We start from the raw sequence: 20582 nt of genomic DNA on the forward strand, positions 1-20582 counted from the left end.
AGGTCCTCCAGTGTGACTCTGCTGCAAACTGATCATGTTTGAGGACGCAGAGATTTCACTTCTCTAGGAATAACTACATCCTCCTGTACAAACCTGGGGGAAGCTGACTGTAGAGCCATGCTGGAGAGTCTGAGCTTTCCTAGAAAGTTGCTCTCTTGGATTACAAAATACCAATTTTATAATGTGTTGTTTTTCACTTTTGCAGGGCTCCTGTGCCCCTCGCCCCAGAAAACGTGGAGTGCTGACTGTTGTAGACATTCTAACTTACTCGACATGTATATCACATTAACAGAATGCTATCCACTTTCTCCATTTCTTTGCAGCAAGGAAGAAGGAGCTGCAATCTCAAAAAAACGGTGAAAGAAGCAAATATTATCCCCCACCAGCAGAACCATATTGGATCTAACCATACAGGGCCTTTATTCAACAGGGCAGCTTCTCTTGCTCTCTCATGTAAGTGAATGGAGAAAGTGCTTTCCTCTCTCTTGCAAAGAAAATAGAGCTGGTTGAGTGTCTCAGCCTGACCTTGTGGGATCGGTAATGCATGCCCTCCCTGGTTCACAGATGGAAACCAGGACAGGTTTTTTTTCTGTGTCAGGAACAACTTGAGAAACTTCAAGTTGTTTTTGGTGTGAGAGAATTGGCCATCTGCGAGGACATTGCCCAGAGGACGCCCAAATGTTTTGATGTTTTACCATTCTTGTGGGAGACTTCTCTCATGTCCCCCCATGGGGAGCTGGAGCTGACAGAGGGAGCTCAATCCGCTCTCCCCTGATCTGAACCATTGATCAATTGGTCAGCGGCCCTGCCAGTACAAGGGTTTAACCCATTTCACCACTGGGGGCTCTACCAGGATACATGTGGCCAAGCACATCCTTGTGGGAAGCATCTCTCATGTCCCCCCCTCCCACGGGGAGCTGGAGCTGACAGAGGGAGCTCAACCCTCTCTCCCTGATTTGAACCACTGACCTATTGGTTCAAACCTGAGACTTTTCAAAAGCATCTGGATTACTGGAAGCAAGAGGATTAACTAGGACTGTTTCTGACACAAAGGAAGCTGGAGGAAATAGTGCTGATGTTTGCAAGCACCATGTTGGAGACCTCAGCCATAATGGGTTAAATCAGATGAGACCCCCTTCCTCCAGTGCATGCAGCTTTCGATAGCTTCTCTCCCTTCCTATTAAGCCGTGGACATGAACAGGGATTGGGGAAGACTCCTCCTGCCCCTCCACAGAACCATCCCTTATGGCTAGAGTTAAGGGGGTTTATAGAATCATAGAGTTGGAAAAGACCTCATGGACCATCCAGTCCAACCCCCTGCCAAGAAGCAGGCAATTGCGTTCAAAGCACCCCTAACAGATGGCCATCCAGCCTCTGTTTAAAAGCCTCCATAGAAGGAGCCTCCCTTCTTCTAAGCCCTTGAAGAGACCTTGGAGGGCCACAGCTACTTGACACTCCACATACTGAATCTAGTAGGACAGCTTTAAGTATATTTCAGGAAATATATTTTCTTTCACAAGAAATAAACCAGAAATTAGTTGTCAGGTCACTTGTTGCCAGATTGAAGTCCTCCTTATGGGCTTTAGCACAGCTGGTAAATCAACAGCTGCAATAGATCACTGCTGACCAGAAGGTGGCACATTCAAAACCCGAGTTGGATTGAGCACCCAACTGTTAAGCCTAGCTTACTGTCCACCTAAGCAGTTCAAAAACAGCTGAGCTGTGAGTAGAGAAATTAGGGACCGCTTAAAGTGGGAAGGTATTTTATGACACCATTAAAAATGGCGGAGATCAAAGAGCAAGGAGGAAATATGATCAAAATCATAGTGTACGGAACAACAGCACCTCCTTGTGGCCAGAATCGAGCATAACCTCCAGGCACTGAAGTGGAAATGCCAAAAAATACCTCTATCAGTCTGTCTCAAAAACAGCATTGAATGTTTGCCATTTATGTGTGCATTGTGATCCGCCCTGAGTCCCCTTCGGGGTGGGAAAGGCAGGATATGAATACTGTAAATAAATAATAAATAAATAAATAACGGTCATTTTAGGCCCAGAGGAGAACTTCATCCTAGCAAGAAGTGACCTGCAAACTGATTTCTGGCTTCCTTCCTTCTTGAAGAAAATGGGACTAAAAATGTGCCAGAATTGGCTTTCACCCTCTTTAGCAGCCATTTTCCCAGAATTTCCCTATTTTAACGGTTTGCAAGACCAACAACAGAGATGTTGTTCAATAATACAATCCCTATATAAGAAGAGCTTTGCTAGTTCTCCTCTTTCCCCTTCCTTCCTTCCTTCCTTCCTTCCTTCCTTCCTTCCTTCCTTCCTTCCTTCCTTCCTTTTGTCCTTCCTTCTCTGGCGTTTCTCTGATATCTTTAAAAGCAGCCAGGCTCAGAGTAGTTTAGCAGGTGAGGTTTCCTGGCATGAAGATCAGATGAACTCTAATTAACACTGAGACATTTGGGTTATGGAGCAGAGATGTGAACCACCTGAGTTCTGGTATATAAAATAAATGAATAGGAAGGACTGGTGAGGAAGGTCATCTGCCACACAGAACAAGTCATTAACCCAGGTCACTGTGCCATAAATGGCTCCCCACCCCCTGCAATTCTTACATCCTTTTTTTTAAAACATACAGTACATTCATTTTACCAACATGCAAAATTAGGCTAGTCACACACAATGCAAATATCCCCGAGATCAGAACATTCCAGTTTTCCCATGCTGAGTCTAACTATGTCAGGAACCTTCTTCCTGTGGAGTTAATACTGAATTAACTGCAGGAACAGAACTGAGCAGTTTTGCCAGCAGGCACAGAAAAATCCAAGCGATGCCTTTGCCTACGTTAACCTTCTAATAATTTTCAATAACAGAGTTTTATTGGCACTCAAAATCTGATGCCTCGCAGCAGCTTGGATGACAAAGAACCCTCAAGATCATAGGAAGCTGTTCTGCTTGTTTTGCTCCAGTGCCATTTCGTTCACCAGCTGTTCGATGGACGACTGGATGGCTGCCTTAACCAGCGATGCGGCCGTTTCGATCAGAAGCCCTTCATATTGCTCTGAAGTCCAATGTTCCTGGTCAGTTCCACTTAAGGCTGGCCAGACCTTGGAAGATGGTTTCCCGTCCCTTGTATGGCCATGACCCGCTGAACCAGAATCAGCACCTCTGTTTGATTTTTTCTTCCCTTTCTGTTTATTGACTTGTGCCAACGAAAACAGTTCGCAGGCCTGGCTGGGTTCCTCTTCATCCGGCCATTCCTCCGCTTCTGTGATCATGATCACGATGCCCGCTCCTGGCACGACAGGTTTATTTTCTTTTGTTTCTTCATCGGAACCGACCGGCACATCTGAGGTTTCCTCTCCCAATGCAGGTGGGCTGCAATGTAGCATCACTTCAACAGAGTTTCCCTCTTTGGCACTGCTTCCATTCGCAGCAGCGTCAACTTCCTTCCCCAACTCTGCTTCTTTGGCCTCCTCCGTTTTGAAGACTCCAAGTTCAGCTCCTGGCAAGACATCGGGAATGGGAGGGCCTATCTCAACCTTGAAATCAAATCTCTTGTTTTCCGCTTCTTCTGGTTCTCCATAGAGGCTGCCCTGGTGCAACTGGAAGATTTGCTTCTCCTCTTCAGTTTCGAGGACCTTCTCAGAGTGGATGATTTCGGACTGAACCATACAGTCTGCATAACAATCGGGACCAGGACTCATCTCTACTGCAAAGACTTTATCCGTACTTGAGTTGACTACATTGCCCCCGTTTTTAACAATGTCAGTATCACTCTTTCTCTCCTCAAGAGCTTCGCTGAAGGAGGATTGTTGGGCACTCAGTGGACCTTCCAAAGCCAGAACTTCTGGTTCCTCACAGTTACTTTGGTCATTCAAAATACTTGTCTTTTCATTTGTTTTCTCTCCATGATCCAGCTCTTCGGATAGCTCACAATTGGTGACCTTCTTCCGGCTTCTGGAGAACCTCAAGCAGGGGATTTTAAGTCCGGCTCGTTCTTTTGGGCAAGGCAGCACCCCTGAGTCTTCCGCTTGTGTCTCCAGCTGGACACGGGAACCTCCTGACTGTTGTTGTTTCTTTAGGACAGACTTGGAACGTCTCCTTGAAGTCACCAGGCGTTTGAAGGCCAACCAAGCTCCTCCTGATGTCCATAAGGAACCTGATAGCTCTGCTCCGCTACTTCCCGTGTTCGAATCTTGGCTTATAGGCTTTGAAGTAAGTGTTTCGACTTCACCATCTTCCTCCTTCTCTGCAACCTTTTCACAGGACTTCTTCCTTTTCTTAAAACAAAAGACTGAGGCCTTTTTGGCCGGGCTCTGGTTTGCAACGGAAAACTTTGACCCGTCAGGAGTTTCTGGTTTTTGAGGGCTCTCCATCTGAATTGCTTTCTCTGTATCTTCCATCTTTGGGGCTTGCGTTCTTGTGTCCAAAAATTCAGCAACGTTCCTTTTCTGACATTTAGATTTTTTTTTTTAAACGACAGTCTTAAGGCAGATTTACACTAGTTTAATTAACATGGCTCCAACTCAGTGAATCCTGAGAACGGTACTTCAAGATACTTGTAGAATCACAGTGCCCAATGTCTCCTGGGGAGATGAAACTCTGTAGAGTTGGCATCAATGTTCAGTCCCTTGAAAAATGAGGAGAATCTATGTGGGTTTGTTTACAAAAACAGAGAGTATTTTCCCCTTTTCAGTGTTGCAAACAAATAAGCAAGAGTTTGATTTTGAAGAGCATGGTGCTTTGATTCCTTTCCATATCCTTTCTTGGAGGAGTTCAGCTGGCTGTCTGGGAGCATCCACTGTAATTCTCCCTTGGTCTGCTCCTAAGACTCCTGCATCAGAAACGTATCTGTTTAGTTGTTTCAAATAGATTTCAGATCAGCCCAGAAACTGACCCTGTTCCATTAATGAGAGCCCTGGGAGAGAGCATCCACTTGCAAATATATGTATGGCTTCCCAATCAAGGACTCGGTTTGAAAGCAGCTACAAAAGGAGACATCTCACGAGGTTTTCCTTCCCCACCAGCTCAGGAAACTTCTTATTGCCTTTCAATCAATTTCCCAATTAGGGTTCCTTTGGTTATGAAACACGACAACTTTCTTCAGGGAGGCAGTTGCTTTGTGGGCATCTGTAGGAGGGAGTTGGGGATGGGGAGAGGAAAGAAAAGGGATAGCAGCAGGCTCAATGCACTTACACAATTAGTAAATTTTCCAGATTATTAAAATGACTTGTATAAACAAGTGTTGTGCTTTATAATTAACCATCTATTCAGTTAGGTGCTGTGTTGAGTTTGTGGAACAATTGTGATCATAAAACCTGGCTGAAAGCCATTATCTCATGATAGGAATATAAGGAAGGCACACTGGGTGAATCTATGCTGTAGAACAGTGTTTCTCAACCTTTCAAATGCTGCAATCCCTTAATACAATTCCTCATGTTGTGGAGACTCCCAACCATAATGTTATTTTCATTGCTACTTCATAACTGTAATTTTGCTACTGTTATGAATCATAATGTAAATATCTAATATGCAGGATGTATTTACATTCACTGGACCAGTTTTGGCACAAATACACAAACACCCAAATTTGAATACTGGTGGGATTGGGGGGGGGGGGGGTTGGTTTTGTCATTTGGGAGTTGTAGTTGCTGGGACTAGTAGTTCACCAACAATCAAAGAGCATTCTGAACTCTACCAATGATGGAATTGAACCAAACTTGGCACATAGAACTCCCATGACCAACAGAAAATACTGGAAGGGTTTGGTGGGCATTGACCTCGAGTTTGGGAATTGTAGTGCACCTACATCTAGAGAGCGTGTGGATGCAAACAATGATGGATCTGGACCAAACTTGGCACAAATGCTCAATATGCCCAAATGTGAACACTGGTGGAAAGTAGACCCTGACATTTGGGAGTTATCGTTGTTGGGATTTATAGTTCACCTACAATCAAATAGCATTCGAAACCCCATCAAGAAGAGACTTGGGCCAAACTTCCCACACAGAACCCCCATGACCAACATAAAATATTGTGTTTTCTGATGGTCTTTGGTGAACCAACTGTAGCTGTATTTCCCTTCTCTAAAGTGGCATTTGCATGTATATAAATTCAGCAAACAAATATATGTGGTAACATGTAAATGCTCACCAGAATCCTATAAAGTTGGACCTCTAAATCCACAGATGCTGTATCAATGGATTCAACCATCCATAGCTTGAAAAAAAAATAAATCCAAAAAGCAACTTTGTGTATGGTGCACTATTTTACTACACCATGTAAATAATGGGACATGAACATCCACAGATTTTGGTGTGCATGGGAGATCCTAAAACCAAACCCTAGCAGATACCAAGGATCCACTGTATTAATTTTCACTTAACATAAATGAACAGGCTTAGCTATTTAACCAAGTGAGTTGTTAGTGTATTGTAAACATAGATCAGGAAAATAGTAAGAGTGCCTATTACACCCAGCATGGTTCTGTGGTTACAGAGTTTATATAACATAGATTGTAATGTAGGATTCTGGACATTGCCACCAGAGTTTGGGAGTTGCAATGTAGATGGGGGTCCCATCTACATTTCCATTATAATTCAGATTGAACTACATTATATGGTCAATGTAGACCAAGCATGCACAAACTTCAGTCCTCCAGGGGTTTTGGACTTCAACTCCCACCATTCCTAATAGCCTCAGGCCCTTTCCTTTCCCCCCTCAGCCGCTTAAGTGGCTGAGGGGGAAAAGGAAGGAGCCTGAGGCTGTTAGGAATGGTGGGAGTTGAAGTCCAAAACCCCTGGAGGACTGAAATTTGCACATGCCTGATGTAGACTCATATAATGCAGTTTTACTGTGTCTACGCAGTTATATTATTATATTATATTATATTATATTATAATTATATATTATATAATATATATTATATTATAATATTATATTATTATTATATTATTATATTATATATATTTTATATATTATATGTGTCTACACTGACCATATAATGGAGTTCAATCTGCATTATTATGGCAGTGTAGATGAGAACGGAATTGTGTTCCTTCCTATATAGTCAGGTTTTTGCTGGTAGTTCTATCTTATGCGTATTAGTCTTTACTGCTGACCCACCAAACACTTTCAGCCTGTATTCCCTCACCTATTGGGTGCTTAACTATGGCAATTGCCCATAGACAATTACTAACCACCAACTTGAAGCTCCCATGTTCTGCCTCTTGGCTTTCAAAACCTGGCAACCCACCATGCAGCAATGTAATTTGGCTAATTTGGAATATTGTGTCCAATTCTGGGCACCACAGTTCAAGAGAGATATTGACAAGCTGGAATGTGTCCAGAGGAGGGTGACTAAAATGATCAAGGGTCTGGAGAACAAGCCATATGAGGAGCGGCTTAAGGAGCTGGGCATGTTTAGCCTGAAAAAAGAGAAGGCTGAGAGGTGATATGATAGCCATGTATAAATATGTGAGAGGAAGCCACAGGGAGGAGGGAGCAAGCTTGTTTTCTGCTTCCTTGGAGACTAGGACGCAGAACAATGGCTTCAAACTACAAGAGAGGAGATTCCATCTGAACATGAGGAAGAACTTCCTGACTGTGAGAGCCGTTCAGCAGTGGAACTCTCTGCCCCGGAGTGTGGTGGAGGCTCCTTCTTTGGAAGCTTTTAAACAGAGGCTGGATGGCCATCTGTCAGGGGTGCTTTGAATGCAATATTCCTGCTTCTTGGCAGGGGGTTGGACTGGATGGCCCATGAGGTCTCTTCCAACTCTTTGATCCTATGATTCTATGATTCTACTGTGAGACTTCATAAGCTTTCTCTTTTTTGCTGCCTTCCTTCAGCTACAAAAAGCAGTGGGGATGGTTGCTATGGCTGATAGACTATCTTTGGCTTGAGAGCTTGCAAGCTGTGGAGCCCTGAATTCCCATAATATACAGTATCACGGTCTTGTGTCTCTTTCTTGAAGATAGTTTTCTCTCTCCCAAAGACATGGTCAGTCACACTTAATCAGATACACAAGTATTCCCAGGTAATAATTTAAATTGAACAATTCAGAGCTTGGGAATTTGTTCTGTGCATTAGAACTGAACAAGGTCACAAGCCAATCACACAAAGTCCCACGTATTTGACAAGTATTTATTTTGTTCTTTGGTATCAGGATTCTAGTAAAAAACAAACAGCACACAAATCATCTGGTATATAATGAATGTCCTTGCTGAAGTTAGCTATTCTATGTTGATTTGTAACTGTGTAACCTGGCAACATTGTGTATCTGGTTAAGTGTTACTGACCCTGGCTTTGAGAGGGAGAAAATTGTCTTCAAGAAAGAGATACAAGAATGTGATACTGTATATTGTGGTAATTCAGAGCTCCATAGCTTTCAAAGATAGTCTATCAGTCACAACAACCATCCTCACTGTTTTTTGGTGGGGGCAAGAGGGAGGGCCTTCTCGGTGGTGGCTCCCCAGCTTTGGAATGCCCTCCCAAGGGAGATCAGGCTGGCCCCAAACCTTCTGCACACAATTAAAGACCTGGCTTTTCAGGCAAGCCTTTGAGTATGTTTAGATGCTCTCATAGTTATATATATAGAGAGAGGGAGTGGGGGTGGGGGGTGGTGGTGGTAACAGTAAAGGTTTTCCCCTGACATGAAGTCCAGTCGTGTCCAACTCTGGGGTGTGGTGCTCATCTCCATTTCTAAGCCGAAGAACCAGAGTTGTCCATAGAAACCTCCAAGGTCACGTGGCCGGAATGACTGCATGAAACACCGTTACTTTCCCGCTGGAGCAGTACCTATTGATCTACTCACATTTGCATGTTTTCAAACTACTAGGTTGGCAGAAGCTGGGGCTGACTGTGGAAGCTCACGCCGTTCCCCGGATTCAAATCTGTGTCCTTTCGGTCAACAAGCTCAGCAGCTCAGCGCTTTATCCCACTGCACCACCAAGGGCTCCTATCTATCTATCTATCTATCTATCTATCTATCTATCTATCTAGTATCTATCTATCTATCTATCTATCTATCTATCTATCTATCTATCTATACACACACACAGACACACACACACACACACCTTTAGATTCTTTATTAGCCCTTTATACTTCTGGGATCGAATGCTGTGGTTTTATCTACAGCAATTGCTGTATTTTATTGCTTTTATCAGGGGATACTGTGAATATATGATGTTGTGTTGATTTTTTATTGTCTACTCGTATGTTTTCTTTTGCACTTGTTACATTTTGCATGTCACACTTTGAGTGTTTTGTGAGCTGCCCCGAGTCCCTCTGGGAGATGATGGTGGGATATAAATAAAAGATGATAATGAGGATGACGACTATTATAGCTAAATCAGAGGAAAACACATTAAAATGCATTTTAACCCAAGAGAACAACTCTCTAGGTCTTCCAGGACAACCTTATGGTCAATGTCCACAAGACATGGATCATAGAATGGAGTACCTAGGGATTTCTAACAACATTTTCTCTCCAGGAATCTTTAGATATCATAACTCATTGAAAACTGACTAGAAAATCATACTAGAGGGTCTGGAGATTCCTAGAGAGAACATTTAAATATTGTCTGTGAATAATCAAATCTGTAAAAGTCAAACCCACAAATGTGGAAGGCTAGCTGTACTTCTCTCATCTCCTTTCTCCTTCCAAACCCAAACCTTCCCTTGCGATCATTTCTTCCCAACACGATGATTGCATCACTGGTAGAAAACAGGGTGAGGGCCTCAGGTTAGTGCCTATCTATCCCATTCCCACTCTCCAACAGTAGCTTTTTCATGTCAGGAGTGATTTGAGAAACTGCAAGTCGCTTCCGATGTGAAAGAATTGGCTGTCTGCAAGGACGTTGCCCAGGGGACTGAAAGGTGGGGATTGGAAGGTAGAGGAGGGCAGGTTCCTTTGTCCCATTTAATGACGCTTCACAATACCTCCTGCTCCTCCTGATCTACCACCTGTTTAGGATTGAATTTACAGGAACCAACTTGGCAATCTTGCCTGTCATCAAAAGCAGAGCTGGGGAGTCAGTATGCCAAACATCTGACTCCCACTCCTTTCCTATTGCCTAATGAGTGGCAAATGGGTGTGAATTAGTACAATTTGAGCATTCCAAAATCCAAAATATTCCAAAATGCAAAATTCTCTACAAGAGTGTCTGAGATAGTGACACCTTTGCTTCCTGATACTTTTGGTGTATACATACGGTACTTTGTTTCACGTACAACTTTATTAAATATGTATTAAATCAACGTGGACTGTCTACAGACATCATATGCAACTCTTGGAACGATTCCATCAGCGCTGCCTCTGAAAAATCCTGCAAATCTCTTGAGAAGACAGGCAGATAAATGTCAGTATCCTGGAAGATGCAAAGACCACCAACACTGAAGTGATGCTCCTCCACCATCAACTCCACTGGACTGGCCACGCTGTCCAAATGCCCTATCACCATCTCCCAAAGCAGCTCCCAAAGCAGCTGCTCTACTCCAAATATGAAACGGAATTTTGGTGGACAGGAAAAAAGATTTAAAGATGGGCCTGAAGCCAACCTTAAAAACTGTGGCATAGACACTGAGAACTGGGAAGCCCTGGCCCTGGAGGTCAGCTGTGACCAGCAGTGCTGTTGAATTTGAAAAGGCATGAATGGAGGGCAAAAGAGAGAAGTGTGCCAAGAAGAAGGCGTGTCAAGCCAACTCTGACTGGGACAGCCTTCCACCTGGAAACCGATGTCCTCACTGCGGGAGAACATGTGGATCAAGAATTGGGCTCCACAGCCACCTATGGACCCACCAACAAGACACCCCATTTGGAAGACAATCATCCTCGAGCTACAAGGGATCGCCTAAGTAAGTAAGCAAGTAAAAGGTATGTACAAAACATAAATGAATTTCATATTTAGACTTGGATTCCCATCACCGGGGTATCTCATTATGAACTATATGCAAATACAGGCATTCCAAAATAAAACACACACACACACACTTCTGGTCCAAACATTTTGGATCAAGGATACTGTTATCCTGTAATAAACTGTAATAAAATCTTGACTACAGTAAAATGGTAGCACAGTTAAAATTGAGTGCTGCAAAACGGTAGCACAAAAGGACAGCAATAAAATAGTAGAGCAAGGCATTTGATCATCACCATGTAAATCATGGGGATTGACAGAACATAGGAGATATTTATTTGATTAAACTTGCAGGAAAGGAAAGCTTCCCTAAATTCCTGTGACAGTAAATATACAACAAAGTAGGCATTTAACATCATTCATGTTTGTTTTGGAGTGAGTGCATTGTCTCCAAACCCAACTACGATACTACATTCCTGATTAAAAGATCCAGGTCAATGGGGGGACATACACTTCAGTATCAGAATAGATGGCTAAGAGAGAGGTATGCGGGCACACAGTTACACCTGATGGAGTTTAACACTCCAGCAATGCAATGCAATGCAATGCAATGCAATGCAGGATCTTGGTCACAAAGCTGGATCCAAATTTAGGGCTCATCTACACCAAGTATATAACCCAAAGTGGACCATATGTTGTGATATCCCAGGATGTCTGCTCCTTAATGCAGGGTAAACAGAGCAGAAGTTTAGACCTGCATTAAGCAAAGTCAAGGGATGTTCCGCGTATGGTCTGAGTGTGAATGGCAAACCAGCTCATAAGCAAACCAGTTTTCTGTCCACATGGGCAAGTTCCACCAGGCCTTTTGTTGTAAACTTGGCAGCACAAGGAAAAAGGAATGGATTAGCTGTGTTGCTCTCATCACCTGTTGCTCTGGAGCTCTCCAACCAGCAGCTGCGGCAATGGAAACATCAGGACAGGTAAGGAATGAGTCCAGCCAAACTGAACTGGTTTCAGCTCCACTGCTATGGGTGGGGATTGAGCATGTGAATACGTCAGTGACCAGTCTACAGTATCTCTGATCCAAACTGGCCCAAGGTTGTTGGTTATGTGTAGACAAGACTTTGGTCATCCATCAAGCTGCCCATTCAGATTACAAGGATGCAGGTGTACATGGCTCACCTCTCCACCTGACTTTAGTAGCTATGCTCTGGGTATTACTCAATATTTAGATGCACCCTTTAAGCCAGAAGGTGCTATATATTGCAAAAGACAAATAGAACAGTATGAGGGAAGCTTATTTATAGTCTCGGCTTGCCTTTCCATAGCAACTGCAGCATGAATCATTTAGCACATGCAGTACCCCCATTCAGTACATCTTTAGGAGATACTTCTGCCTCACAAGATAGGAAGCCTTTCAGCCAGATGTGTCATTTCAAGACTTTACTGACAGTGGGAGATGAAGAACTGTAAAACCCATGACACCGCACAGGTCTGGAATGGGAAATCCCTAGGTTTTGCTGAGATTTGCATCCTGGTACCAATTTGCAAAAATGAAACTGAATGGCTACAGAAGATGGACAGAAAGGTGCAATGAAATGTTGGCAGGTCCATCCTAGAAGCTGGAACTTGCCCAAAGTAATAGCATCCTCGTTTACATCTTCTGCTTTGTACACTCCAAATCCCTTTTGAAAAGCTCTCCTCAAACATAACGTTGTAGTCTTTAAGAAATATTTACAGCCTGCAGATTCTGAAGCAGTTTGTGTTTAAGCATCAGTGTCTAAGGAAGCTGAGAAAAGGAGAAGCCATGCCAGAGATAATATTAAAATACATTTATGATACTGAAGTTGCTGCAAGGCCGTCGGAGTGGCAGCATAGCATTTGGCTTCCTTCTTGTGGCTTTACGCTCTCATAACCAGGAACTATACAAGGGGAAAGTAATTTTTCTTCACATTGCATAAGGAGGCACATGTCAGTCAAGAAAACCTCTGATGTATGTCCCATTTACATTGCCATATAATGCAGTTACACTGGCAAATAATGCAGTTCAAAACTGTGTTATATGGTCTATGTAGACTCATATAATGCACTTCAATGCAGTTAAACTGCATACATGAGCCTACACCAATCACATAGTGCAGTTTCAAACTGTATTATATGGTAATGCAGATGGAGACTTTGGGGTTATTTTGGGAGGGGGCAGCATTAGTACTGGAAGGATGGTGCCGGAATTGAGGCAAATGCCAACAGCAACCAATGCCGTTCTATTTTGCCTTGGTCAGACCACACCTGGAATACTGTGTCCAATTCTGGGCACCACAATTGAAGGGAGATGTTGACTCTAAGCTGGAATGTGTCCAGAGGAGAGTGACTAAAATGATCAAGGGTGTGGAGAACAAGCCCTATGAGGAGCGGCTTAAAGAGCTGGGCATGTTTAGCCTTCAGAAGAGAAGGCTGAGAGGAGACATGATGGACATGTATAAATACATGAGTGGAACTCATAGGGAGGAGGGAGCAAGCTTGTTTTCTGCTGCCCTGGAGACTAGGACGCGGAACAATGGCTTCAAACTACAAGAAAGGAGATTCCATCTGAACACGAGGAAGAACTTCCTAACTCTGAGAGCAGTTCAGCAGTGGGACTCTCTGCCCCGAGGTATGGTGGAGGCTCCTTCTTTGAAGGCTTTTAAGCAGAGGCTGGATGGCCATCTGTCTGGGGTGCTTTGAATGCAATTTTCCTCCTTCTTGGCAGGGGATTGGACTGGATGGCCCACAACATTTCTTCCAACTCTATGACTCCATGATTCTAACTCAAGCTGGGCAAGAATGGGATTGTACTCTAGCTGAAGCTATAGTTTCTGTGTGTGCTTCCCTGCAACAGGCAAGGTAAACAGCTGCTGCCCCAGAATTTCTTACTGACCATGCACAAACAGTCAAGCAGAAAGAAAAAGGAACTGCAAATAAACCACAATTTGTTGTTATTGTTGAGGCTGTGTGCCTTCAAGTCAGGTGACCGCCAGCATAATAAAAGAGATACATATTTACAGACCAAAATAACAATCTCAAGAAAAAATGGAGGCTGGTGAAAGAAATTAAAAATAATCCCTGGGTACATTTTGGAGTATGTAAGGCACAGTATTCTTTGTAGCGATCTAGCATAGAATCTTGCCTTTCCCCGGATTAAACATTTATTGCTGTTTACTGAAAACATGCCACTGCAACCAATACTGAAAGCCTGCATTTCCTTAGTCCTCCTTCCATTCAGTGCCAATCACACTAAAACAAAAACCTGTGGCTAGACAGAGAACAAGGAGAGAATGGAAGCTGGGCAGGTTTAGAAAGACTGTGTGAAATAGAACTTCTTTGTCAGTGGTTTTATTAACTGCAAAACCAAGGATTTCACAAGATGAAACCAGGGAGTTTAATATGACATTAAAATGCTACAAGTAAGCAATATACAAAGTGAAATGCAAGTTTTGCCAAGGCTATCCCAAATAAATAGAAGTCTGGTTCACTTCTAGAATCCATGTCTTGAAAATATCCCCCCCCCCCCCCCCCAAAAAAAAAACATCCTCCAGAGTTAGGCCATTTGATACCATTTTATCATGTCATCATATATAATGGGTTTCAAGCCTCACTATAACTCTCCATGTGAAAATACAGTAACTCTGGAAAACTGTCCTTGCTTTTCTCTTTTAAATGTATTGTATTTATTTATTTATGTTATATTCCGCCCTCCCCCCAACACAAATATGGGACCTGATAAAGTAACTGATATTACTCAAGTCTACAAAACTTTAAAAACTAGATTAGTGATCACATTAAAACATGTATACTTTAAAACAGTACAAAATCAAGGTGGAACTGTAGGAAAGTTACAAGAACTATATAGTTCATCTGCTACAAAAGCTCCATTGACTGTCAGTTTATTTCTGTGCACAGTGTGAAGTGCTGGATATGACCTATAAAGCTCTATATGGCTCACGTCCAGTGCTAGTTGGCAAACCGTATCTCCCTACACGAGCCAGTCTGGGTTCTAAAATCAATCCCATCCCCATCAAAAAGATGGTGAGTGGAAACATAAGATAGGACCTTTTTGGTGTGTTGTCTAAGGCTCCTGACTGTGAGAGCCATTCAGCAGTGGAACTCTCTGCCCTGGAGTGTGGTGGAGGCTCCGTCTTTGGAAGCTTTTAAACAGAGGCTGGATGGCCATCTGTCAGGAGTGATTTGAATGCAATATTCCTGCTTCTTGGCAGGGGATTGGACTGGATGGCCCATGAGGTCTCTTCCAACTCTTTGATTCTATGATTCTATGAAGGCTTTCATGACCAGAAACACTGGATGGCTGTGAGTTTTCCGGGGTGTATGGTCATTTTCCAGAAGCATTCTCTCCTGACGTTTTGCCTGCATCTATCATAGGCATCCTTAAAGGTTGAGGGGTCTGTTGGAAGTTAGGCCATTGTTTCCTGTGTAGAAACAGGGGAATTCTAGACAGGAAACAATCAGGACCAGCTAACACCTTCTAACAAAGTATTCCCCCAGGCAGGAAACACCCAGGCTTTGAAGCTGCAAAGCTATTCAATGCTAATCAAGGTGGCCAAATGCAACATTCACACTTGCCGCAAGCAGACAAGAGCTCTTTCTCCCACCCTGGACTTTTTCCCACAGATATAGAAACCCAATTTTCCTAGTTTCCAACAGACTCACAACCTCTGAGGATGTGGGTGAAATGTCAGGAAAGAATGCTTCTGGAACATGGCCTTACAGCATGGAAAACTCACAGCAACCCAGCCTTTTTGGTGCTTGCCCTTGGACTCGGGAACTCCCTTCACAGAATGCCCCCCATTCCCTTGCTATACTTTAATGGGCAACTAGCCTCTTTTTATTCCAACTGTATTTTGAAACAGAATATTTTTATGGAATGGACTGAGGATACTCCCTAATTCCAAAGTGCCTTTACCTTTTATATTAGGAAGCATAGTTTTAAATGGCTATGATGCTGTGAATGGATTACTTCCATTTTAATCTTCACTTCTGGCACATATCAAGCCATATTCGTGCAAATTGCAAACTGCCTGGAGTCCCGATTCAGAGGGGAAGGTGGGATGTGAATGAATGAATGAATGAATAAATAAATACAACATGGCTATGATAAAAATACAACAAAGACATCCCAGAAGGGGAAAAAAACCCGTCCTGCACAATTACTTGACAAATGCTCGTTTCAATTCCTATTAATTTCAAAGTGATCCTAGGCATGACTCCTTAAGACAGGCAGCTGGCTCTTATGTTGGAGAGAAGAGGAAAAAACAACATAAGGTCACAAAGCGCCCAGTTTGGTTTTCTAAAATTACGATATTGGGTGCCCGCATGTGTGTGTGTACGTGCGGTGACTTGGTAAAGGAGGAAAACTCTTCATCCCAATTCATTTCAACCACATACAGTCTTCTTTGTCTGCCTCTGACACGCTGGGATACGGCAGGATATAATGCGATTTGCAATTTTGATCCAGTTCCCGAGGGGGAGGTTTAAACACAGACGCATCCACCAACCAGGTCCTTGGCTTCAAAGCCAAGACCTTTTCCTCAAAGGAATGGGATAAAACGGATACTCACAATACACACACAGTCACACACATACTATATTTATTTTTTATTTTTTTACTTAATTTTTATCCCCTCTTTCTCTCAATATAGGCGCTCAAGGTAGCTAACAATAAGTATGATACAATGCTAATTAAAAGAATGTAAAGGCATTGAAGTAGAGAAATAAGCCCTTTCTGTGACTAAACCATCAAACATAAAAATATACAAACCATACAATGACCGGGTTGTTGTAGGTTTTTTCGGGCTGTATGGCCATGGTCTAGAGGCATTCTCTCCTGACGTTTCGCCTGCATCTATTGCGAGCATCCTCAGAGGTAGTGAGGTCTGAGGATGCTTGCCATAGATGCAGGCGAAACGTCAGGAGAGAATGCCTCTAGACCATGGCCATACAGCCCGAAAAAACCCTACAACAACCCAGTGATTCCGGCCATGAAAGCCTTCGACAATACATACAATGACCCAAAATCCCAATTACTCCCTCCCCAACAGCCTGCCTGTCATCATTCCATACATACTGCACATGTCGCTGCTATTCCAGCCTCTTGGAAATGCATAAAGTGCTCCAGGAGCTTTGCAGTTGCAGCAAGAAGGAAGGACTCTTTCCAGGCAGAGGAAACAAAGGGCTGCAGCCCACAGCATCCGGACCCTAGCAAACCCCTTGGGTGACCTTGGGCAAGTCACACCCTCTCAGCCTCAGAAAAACCACGCATAGGGTCAGACTGGACTTGAGGTGCATTTATACTATGGAGTTAATGCAACTTGACACCACTTTAACTGCCATGACTCAACTGGGGAATCCTAGGATCCTCAAATTGGTTGGGCACCAGCACTCTTTGACAGAGAAGACTAAAGGTCTTGGGAAGCTACAGCTTGCAGGATTCCTAAGCACTGAGCCATGGGAGTTAAAGTGCTACCAAACTCCATTCATTCTACAGTGTGGATCAGTGGTTCCCAACCCATGGGCCATGGCTCACAGGTCTGCAGCAAGGGGTGTGTGCTGGTATTGGAGGAGTGTGAGAAAAGGAGAGGAAGAGAAAGAAAGGAAGAAAGAAAGAAAGAAAGAAAGAAAGAAAGAAAGAAAGAAAGAAGGAAGGAAGGAAGCCAGGACCGTTCTCACAGCTTCCCTGGCACTGTTGGAGGAGATCAAGAGAGAGAAGGGGAGTCCCCTAAAGTAATAATAATAATAATAATAATAATAATAATAATAACAACAACAACAATAACAACAATAATAACAATAATAAGAAGAAGAAGCAGCAGCAGCTCCCATTGCCTGTTTGAGTCCCTCTACGGAGGTAGAGAAGATTGGGATATAAAAGTTTTAAATAAATAAATTTAAATAATTGCCACACATGAATTGTAATGGGAAAGCAGCCCTTTTCAAGCCCCTGTTTAGTCCCCCAAAGTTGCTATTATTATTATTATTATTATTATTATTATTATTATTATTATTAGTTCCCATTGTCAAATACAAGAGATGGATGGGAAAGTAGCCCTTTGTAAAACCCTATTTAATCCCCCAAATTATTATTATTATTATTAATAATAATAATAATAATAATAACAACAACCATTAGCTCCCATTGCTACACATCAGGTGTAATGGGAAAACAGCCCCTGTAAGACCCTGTTAAGTTCCCCAAAGTAGTAGTAGTAGTAGTTGTTAAAGCAACCATTAGGGACAGTTTCTTGGGTCTTGCGCTCTGCTTTTTGTGTTTTTTTCAATCTTAGTCCCCTCTCCCCTTTTAACACAAGTGTTAACAAAATCCACTAATAATAACATAGCCCAACCAACAAAATATTTTTCTTGGTGTCATTGTTTTTAGGACTGTTCTGGGGGTTATTTGAGGTGCTGATTCAGAAAATTGCATTGGATAGACTACATCAGCTCTGGTTTCTCATACAGAACACATGCCATCCAGCAGTCCAGCCATCTGTTTGCCCACAGAAAACCATATTTAATAATTTAGAACCATTGACTTTATTTTAGGACTCGCGGCCCACCAGTGGACCACGGCCCACAAGTTGGGAACCACTTCTTTGGGTTCGAATGTTGGAGAGTGGACCCTGGTCATAGTGGTCCCAGGTCAAGTGGTTCTAGGTCAAAAAAAGGTTGGGAACCAGTGGTGTATGTGCAGCCTTGAAGGCAACACAAGCACAACTTCTCTGCCTAGGATGCGCCCTTTGCTTGTCTCCTCTCCATCTCTCCAAAGCGCACCCTGCGTAAAAAAGGGCTCAACCTATTTTACAGAAGGGCCACTGAGGCTGAAAGGGAAGGGAGTGAGGGAGGGCTTCAAGGGCTGCAGAAACAACAAGGGAGGAAACTCTCCCGCCCCTCAAAACCCCTTTCTTGACCCCTTTCAAGAGAGGCACCCTATTCCTCAGGAGGCGCCACCCTCTCCATAGTGATCCTCACTCTCCTTGATGATTCCTCCCTTGGATGCTGTGAGTTCCTCCCTCCCTTGACTTCGGGAGGGGTTTACTGAAGCAGGAGAGCACCCCACGGAAGCGGGGCAGGCCCCTTTCTCCCAGATGCAAGGCACCAGAGCCATTTCCCCGGCCTCCAAAGGAAGAGAAGCCCTGGCGCAGAGGGAAAGAGAGATTGAGAGAGAGAGAGGCGAGGCAGAAGGATGCGCCCTTGGCACCAGAAAGGTCTCTGCGCCCCCTCTTCGCCCCTCTCCCTTTGGGCAAGACACCCCACAGGCTCAGCCTTGCACCCTTTCCTCCCTGGCCAACCCAAGGCACCTGCCCCATCGCTTGCCTTGGCAACCCCGTTCCCTCACCTGCCTCTTGTGCTTGTCTCAAGGTATGTGGATAGATTGGAGTGCCCCTGCCAAGAAGCGATTTTCCTGTTCCTTAGCAGGGGGTTGGACAGGACTGGATGTCCCATGAGGTCTCTCCCAACTCTATGATTCTCCATATATATACACACACACATACAGAAGTCACAAAGATTGAATGCTGCCTCTATTTACGTTGCGTCTTTCCTTTACAACCCTATATACGGGCGTACAGAGGAGGGAATGCATTGGCATCGCGTGTGGAAAATCCAAACCCTTCAATGGCGCCCAAGACCAGTCCACTCAATCATCAGACCCTGGGTGACTTTACCCCCAACCTATATATGTGTGTGGATCTATGTGTGTGCGTCCCCAAGCTTTGCACGCCAGAGAGCCATCTCTCCCCAAGCTATAGATCTGTCTCTGAGTGTGTGTGGATGGATGTGTGCGCGCCCTTGCACCACGCTTCCCAAGCCTCTCTTCCCACCCTTCTTTTAAGAATTGAGTGGGAATCATGGGTCCTTTCTCTTCCCGCTCCCCTGCCCACACCGATGTCCTGCTCACCTGCTGCTCCCCGGCTTCTCCTCTCCATCCTTTCCTCGGCCTCTCCTGCCGGAGTCTTCTTGGCTGAGCTGCCTGGGATGCTGCTCGGGGTCCTCCTGCCTTTGCGCGCCGGCGCTGAGATCCGCCTCCTTGGCTCCCGAGAGGAAGAGGAGGAGGAGGAGACCAAGAAGGAAGGAGGAGGAGGAGGCAAGGAGAGCAGAGCCACCTCACTACCTCTGAGGATGCTTGCCATAGATGCAGGCGGAACGTCAGGAGAGAATGCCTCTAGAACATGGCCATAGAGCCCGAAAACACCTACAACAACCCAGCAGAGCCACCCTCCTGCAGGGAGCGCCCTTGCTTCCTCCGCCAGAGCCCAAACCCCACAAGGTCCAGGCAGCAGCACCTCAACTAGGGATGGATCTACACTACAGTGTCCTATATACCAGGATCTGATCCTAGATTTCCTGCTTTGATGTATTGCCCAAGGCTTTCATGGTCAGGATCACTGGGTTGTTGTAGGTTTTTCGAGCTGTATGGCCACAGTCCACAGATATATAATTCCAATTTTCCTAGTTTCCAACAGACCTCACAACCTCTGAGGATGCCTGCCATAGATGCAGGAGAAATGTCAGGAGAGCATGCTTCTAGCATTCCACAGATATATAATTCCAATTTTCCTAGTTTCCAACAGACCTCACAACCTCTGAGGATGCCTGCCATAGATGCAGGAGAAATGTCAGGAGAGCATGCTTCTAGCATTCCACAGATATATAATTCCAATTTTCCTAGT

At 44.0% G+C, this 20582-nt stretch overlaps 1 protein-coding gene across 1 annotated transcript; it reads right to left on the reverse strand.

Annotated features, from left to right (window-relative positions):
* Nucleotides 1–2630: 2630 nt before the first annotated feature.
* AKAP5 (A-kinase anchoring protein 5) lies at nucleotides 2631–19963 on the reverse strand. The gene is made up of 2 exons (XM_060754332.2): nucleotides 19811–19963; nucleotides 2631–5133 (listed from the first exon to the last, which is right to left on the reverse strand). The coding sequence occupies exon 2, from the start codon at nucleotides 4404–4406 to the stop codon at nucleotides 2937–2939; it is 1470 nt and encodes a 489-aa protein (XP_060610315.2). The 5' UTR covers nucleotides 4407–5133; nucleotides 19811–19963; the 3' UTR covers nucleotides 2631–2936.
* Nucleotides 19964–20582: the final 619 nt, after the last annotated feature.

Source organism: Anolis sagrei, chromosome 1 (genome assembly GCF_037176765.1).
Source record: "Anolis sagrei isolate rAnoSag1 chromosome 1, rAnoSag1.mat, whole genome shotgun sequence".
Classification (NCBI taxonomy): domain Eukaryota; kingdom Metazoa; phylum Chordata; class Lepidosauria; order Squamata; family Dactyloidae; genus Anolis; species Anolis sagrei.

Coding starts and splice junctions, on each gene's coding strand:
- AKAP5 (XM_060754332.2), bottom strand. CDS start 4,406: ATGGAAGATACAGAGAAAGCAATTCAGATGGAGAGCCCTCAAAAACCA.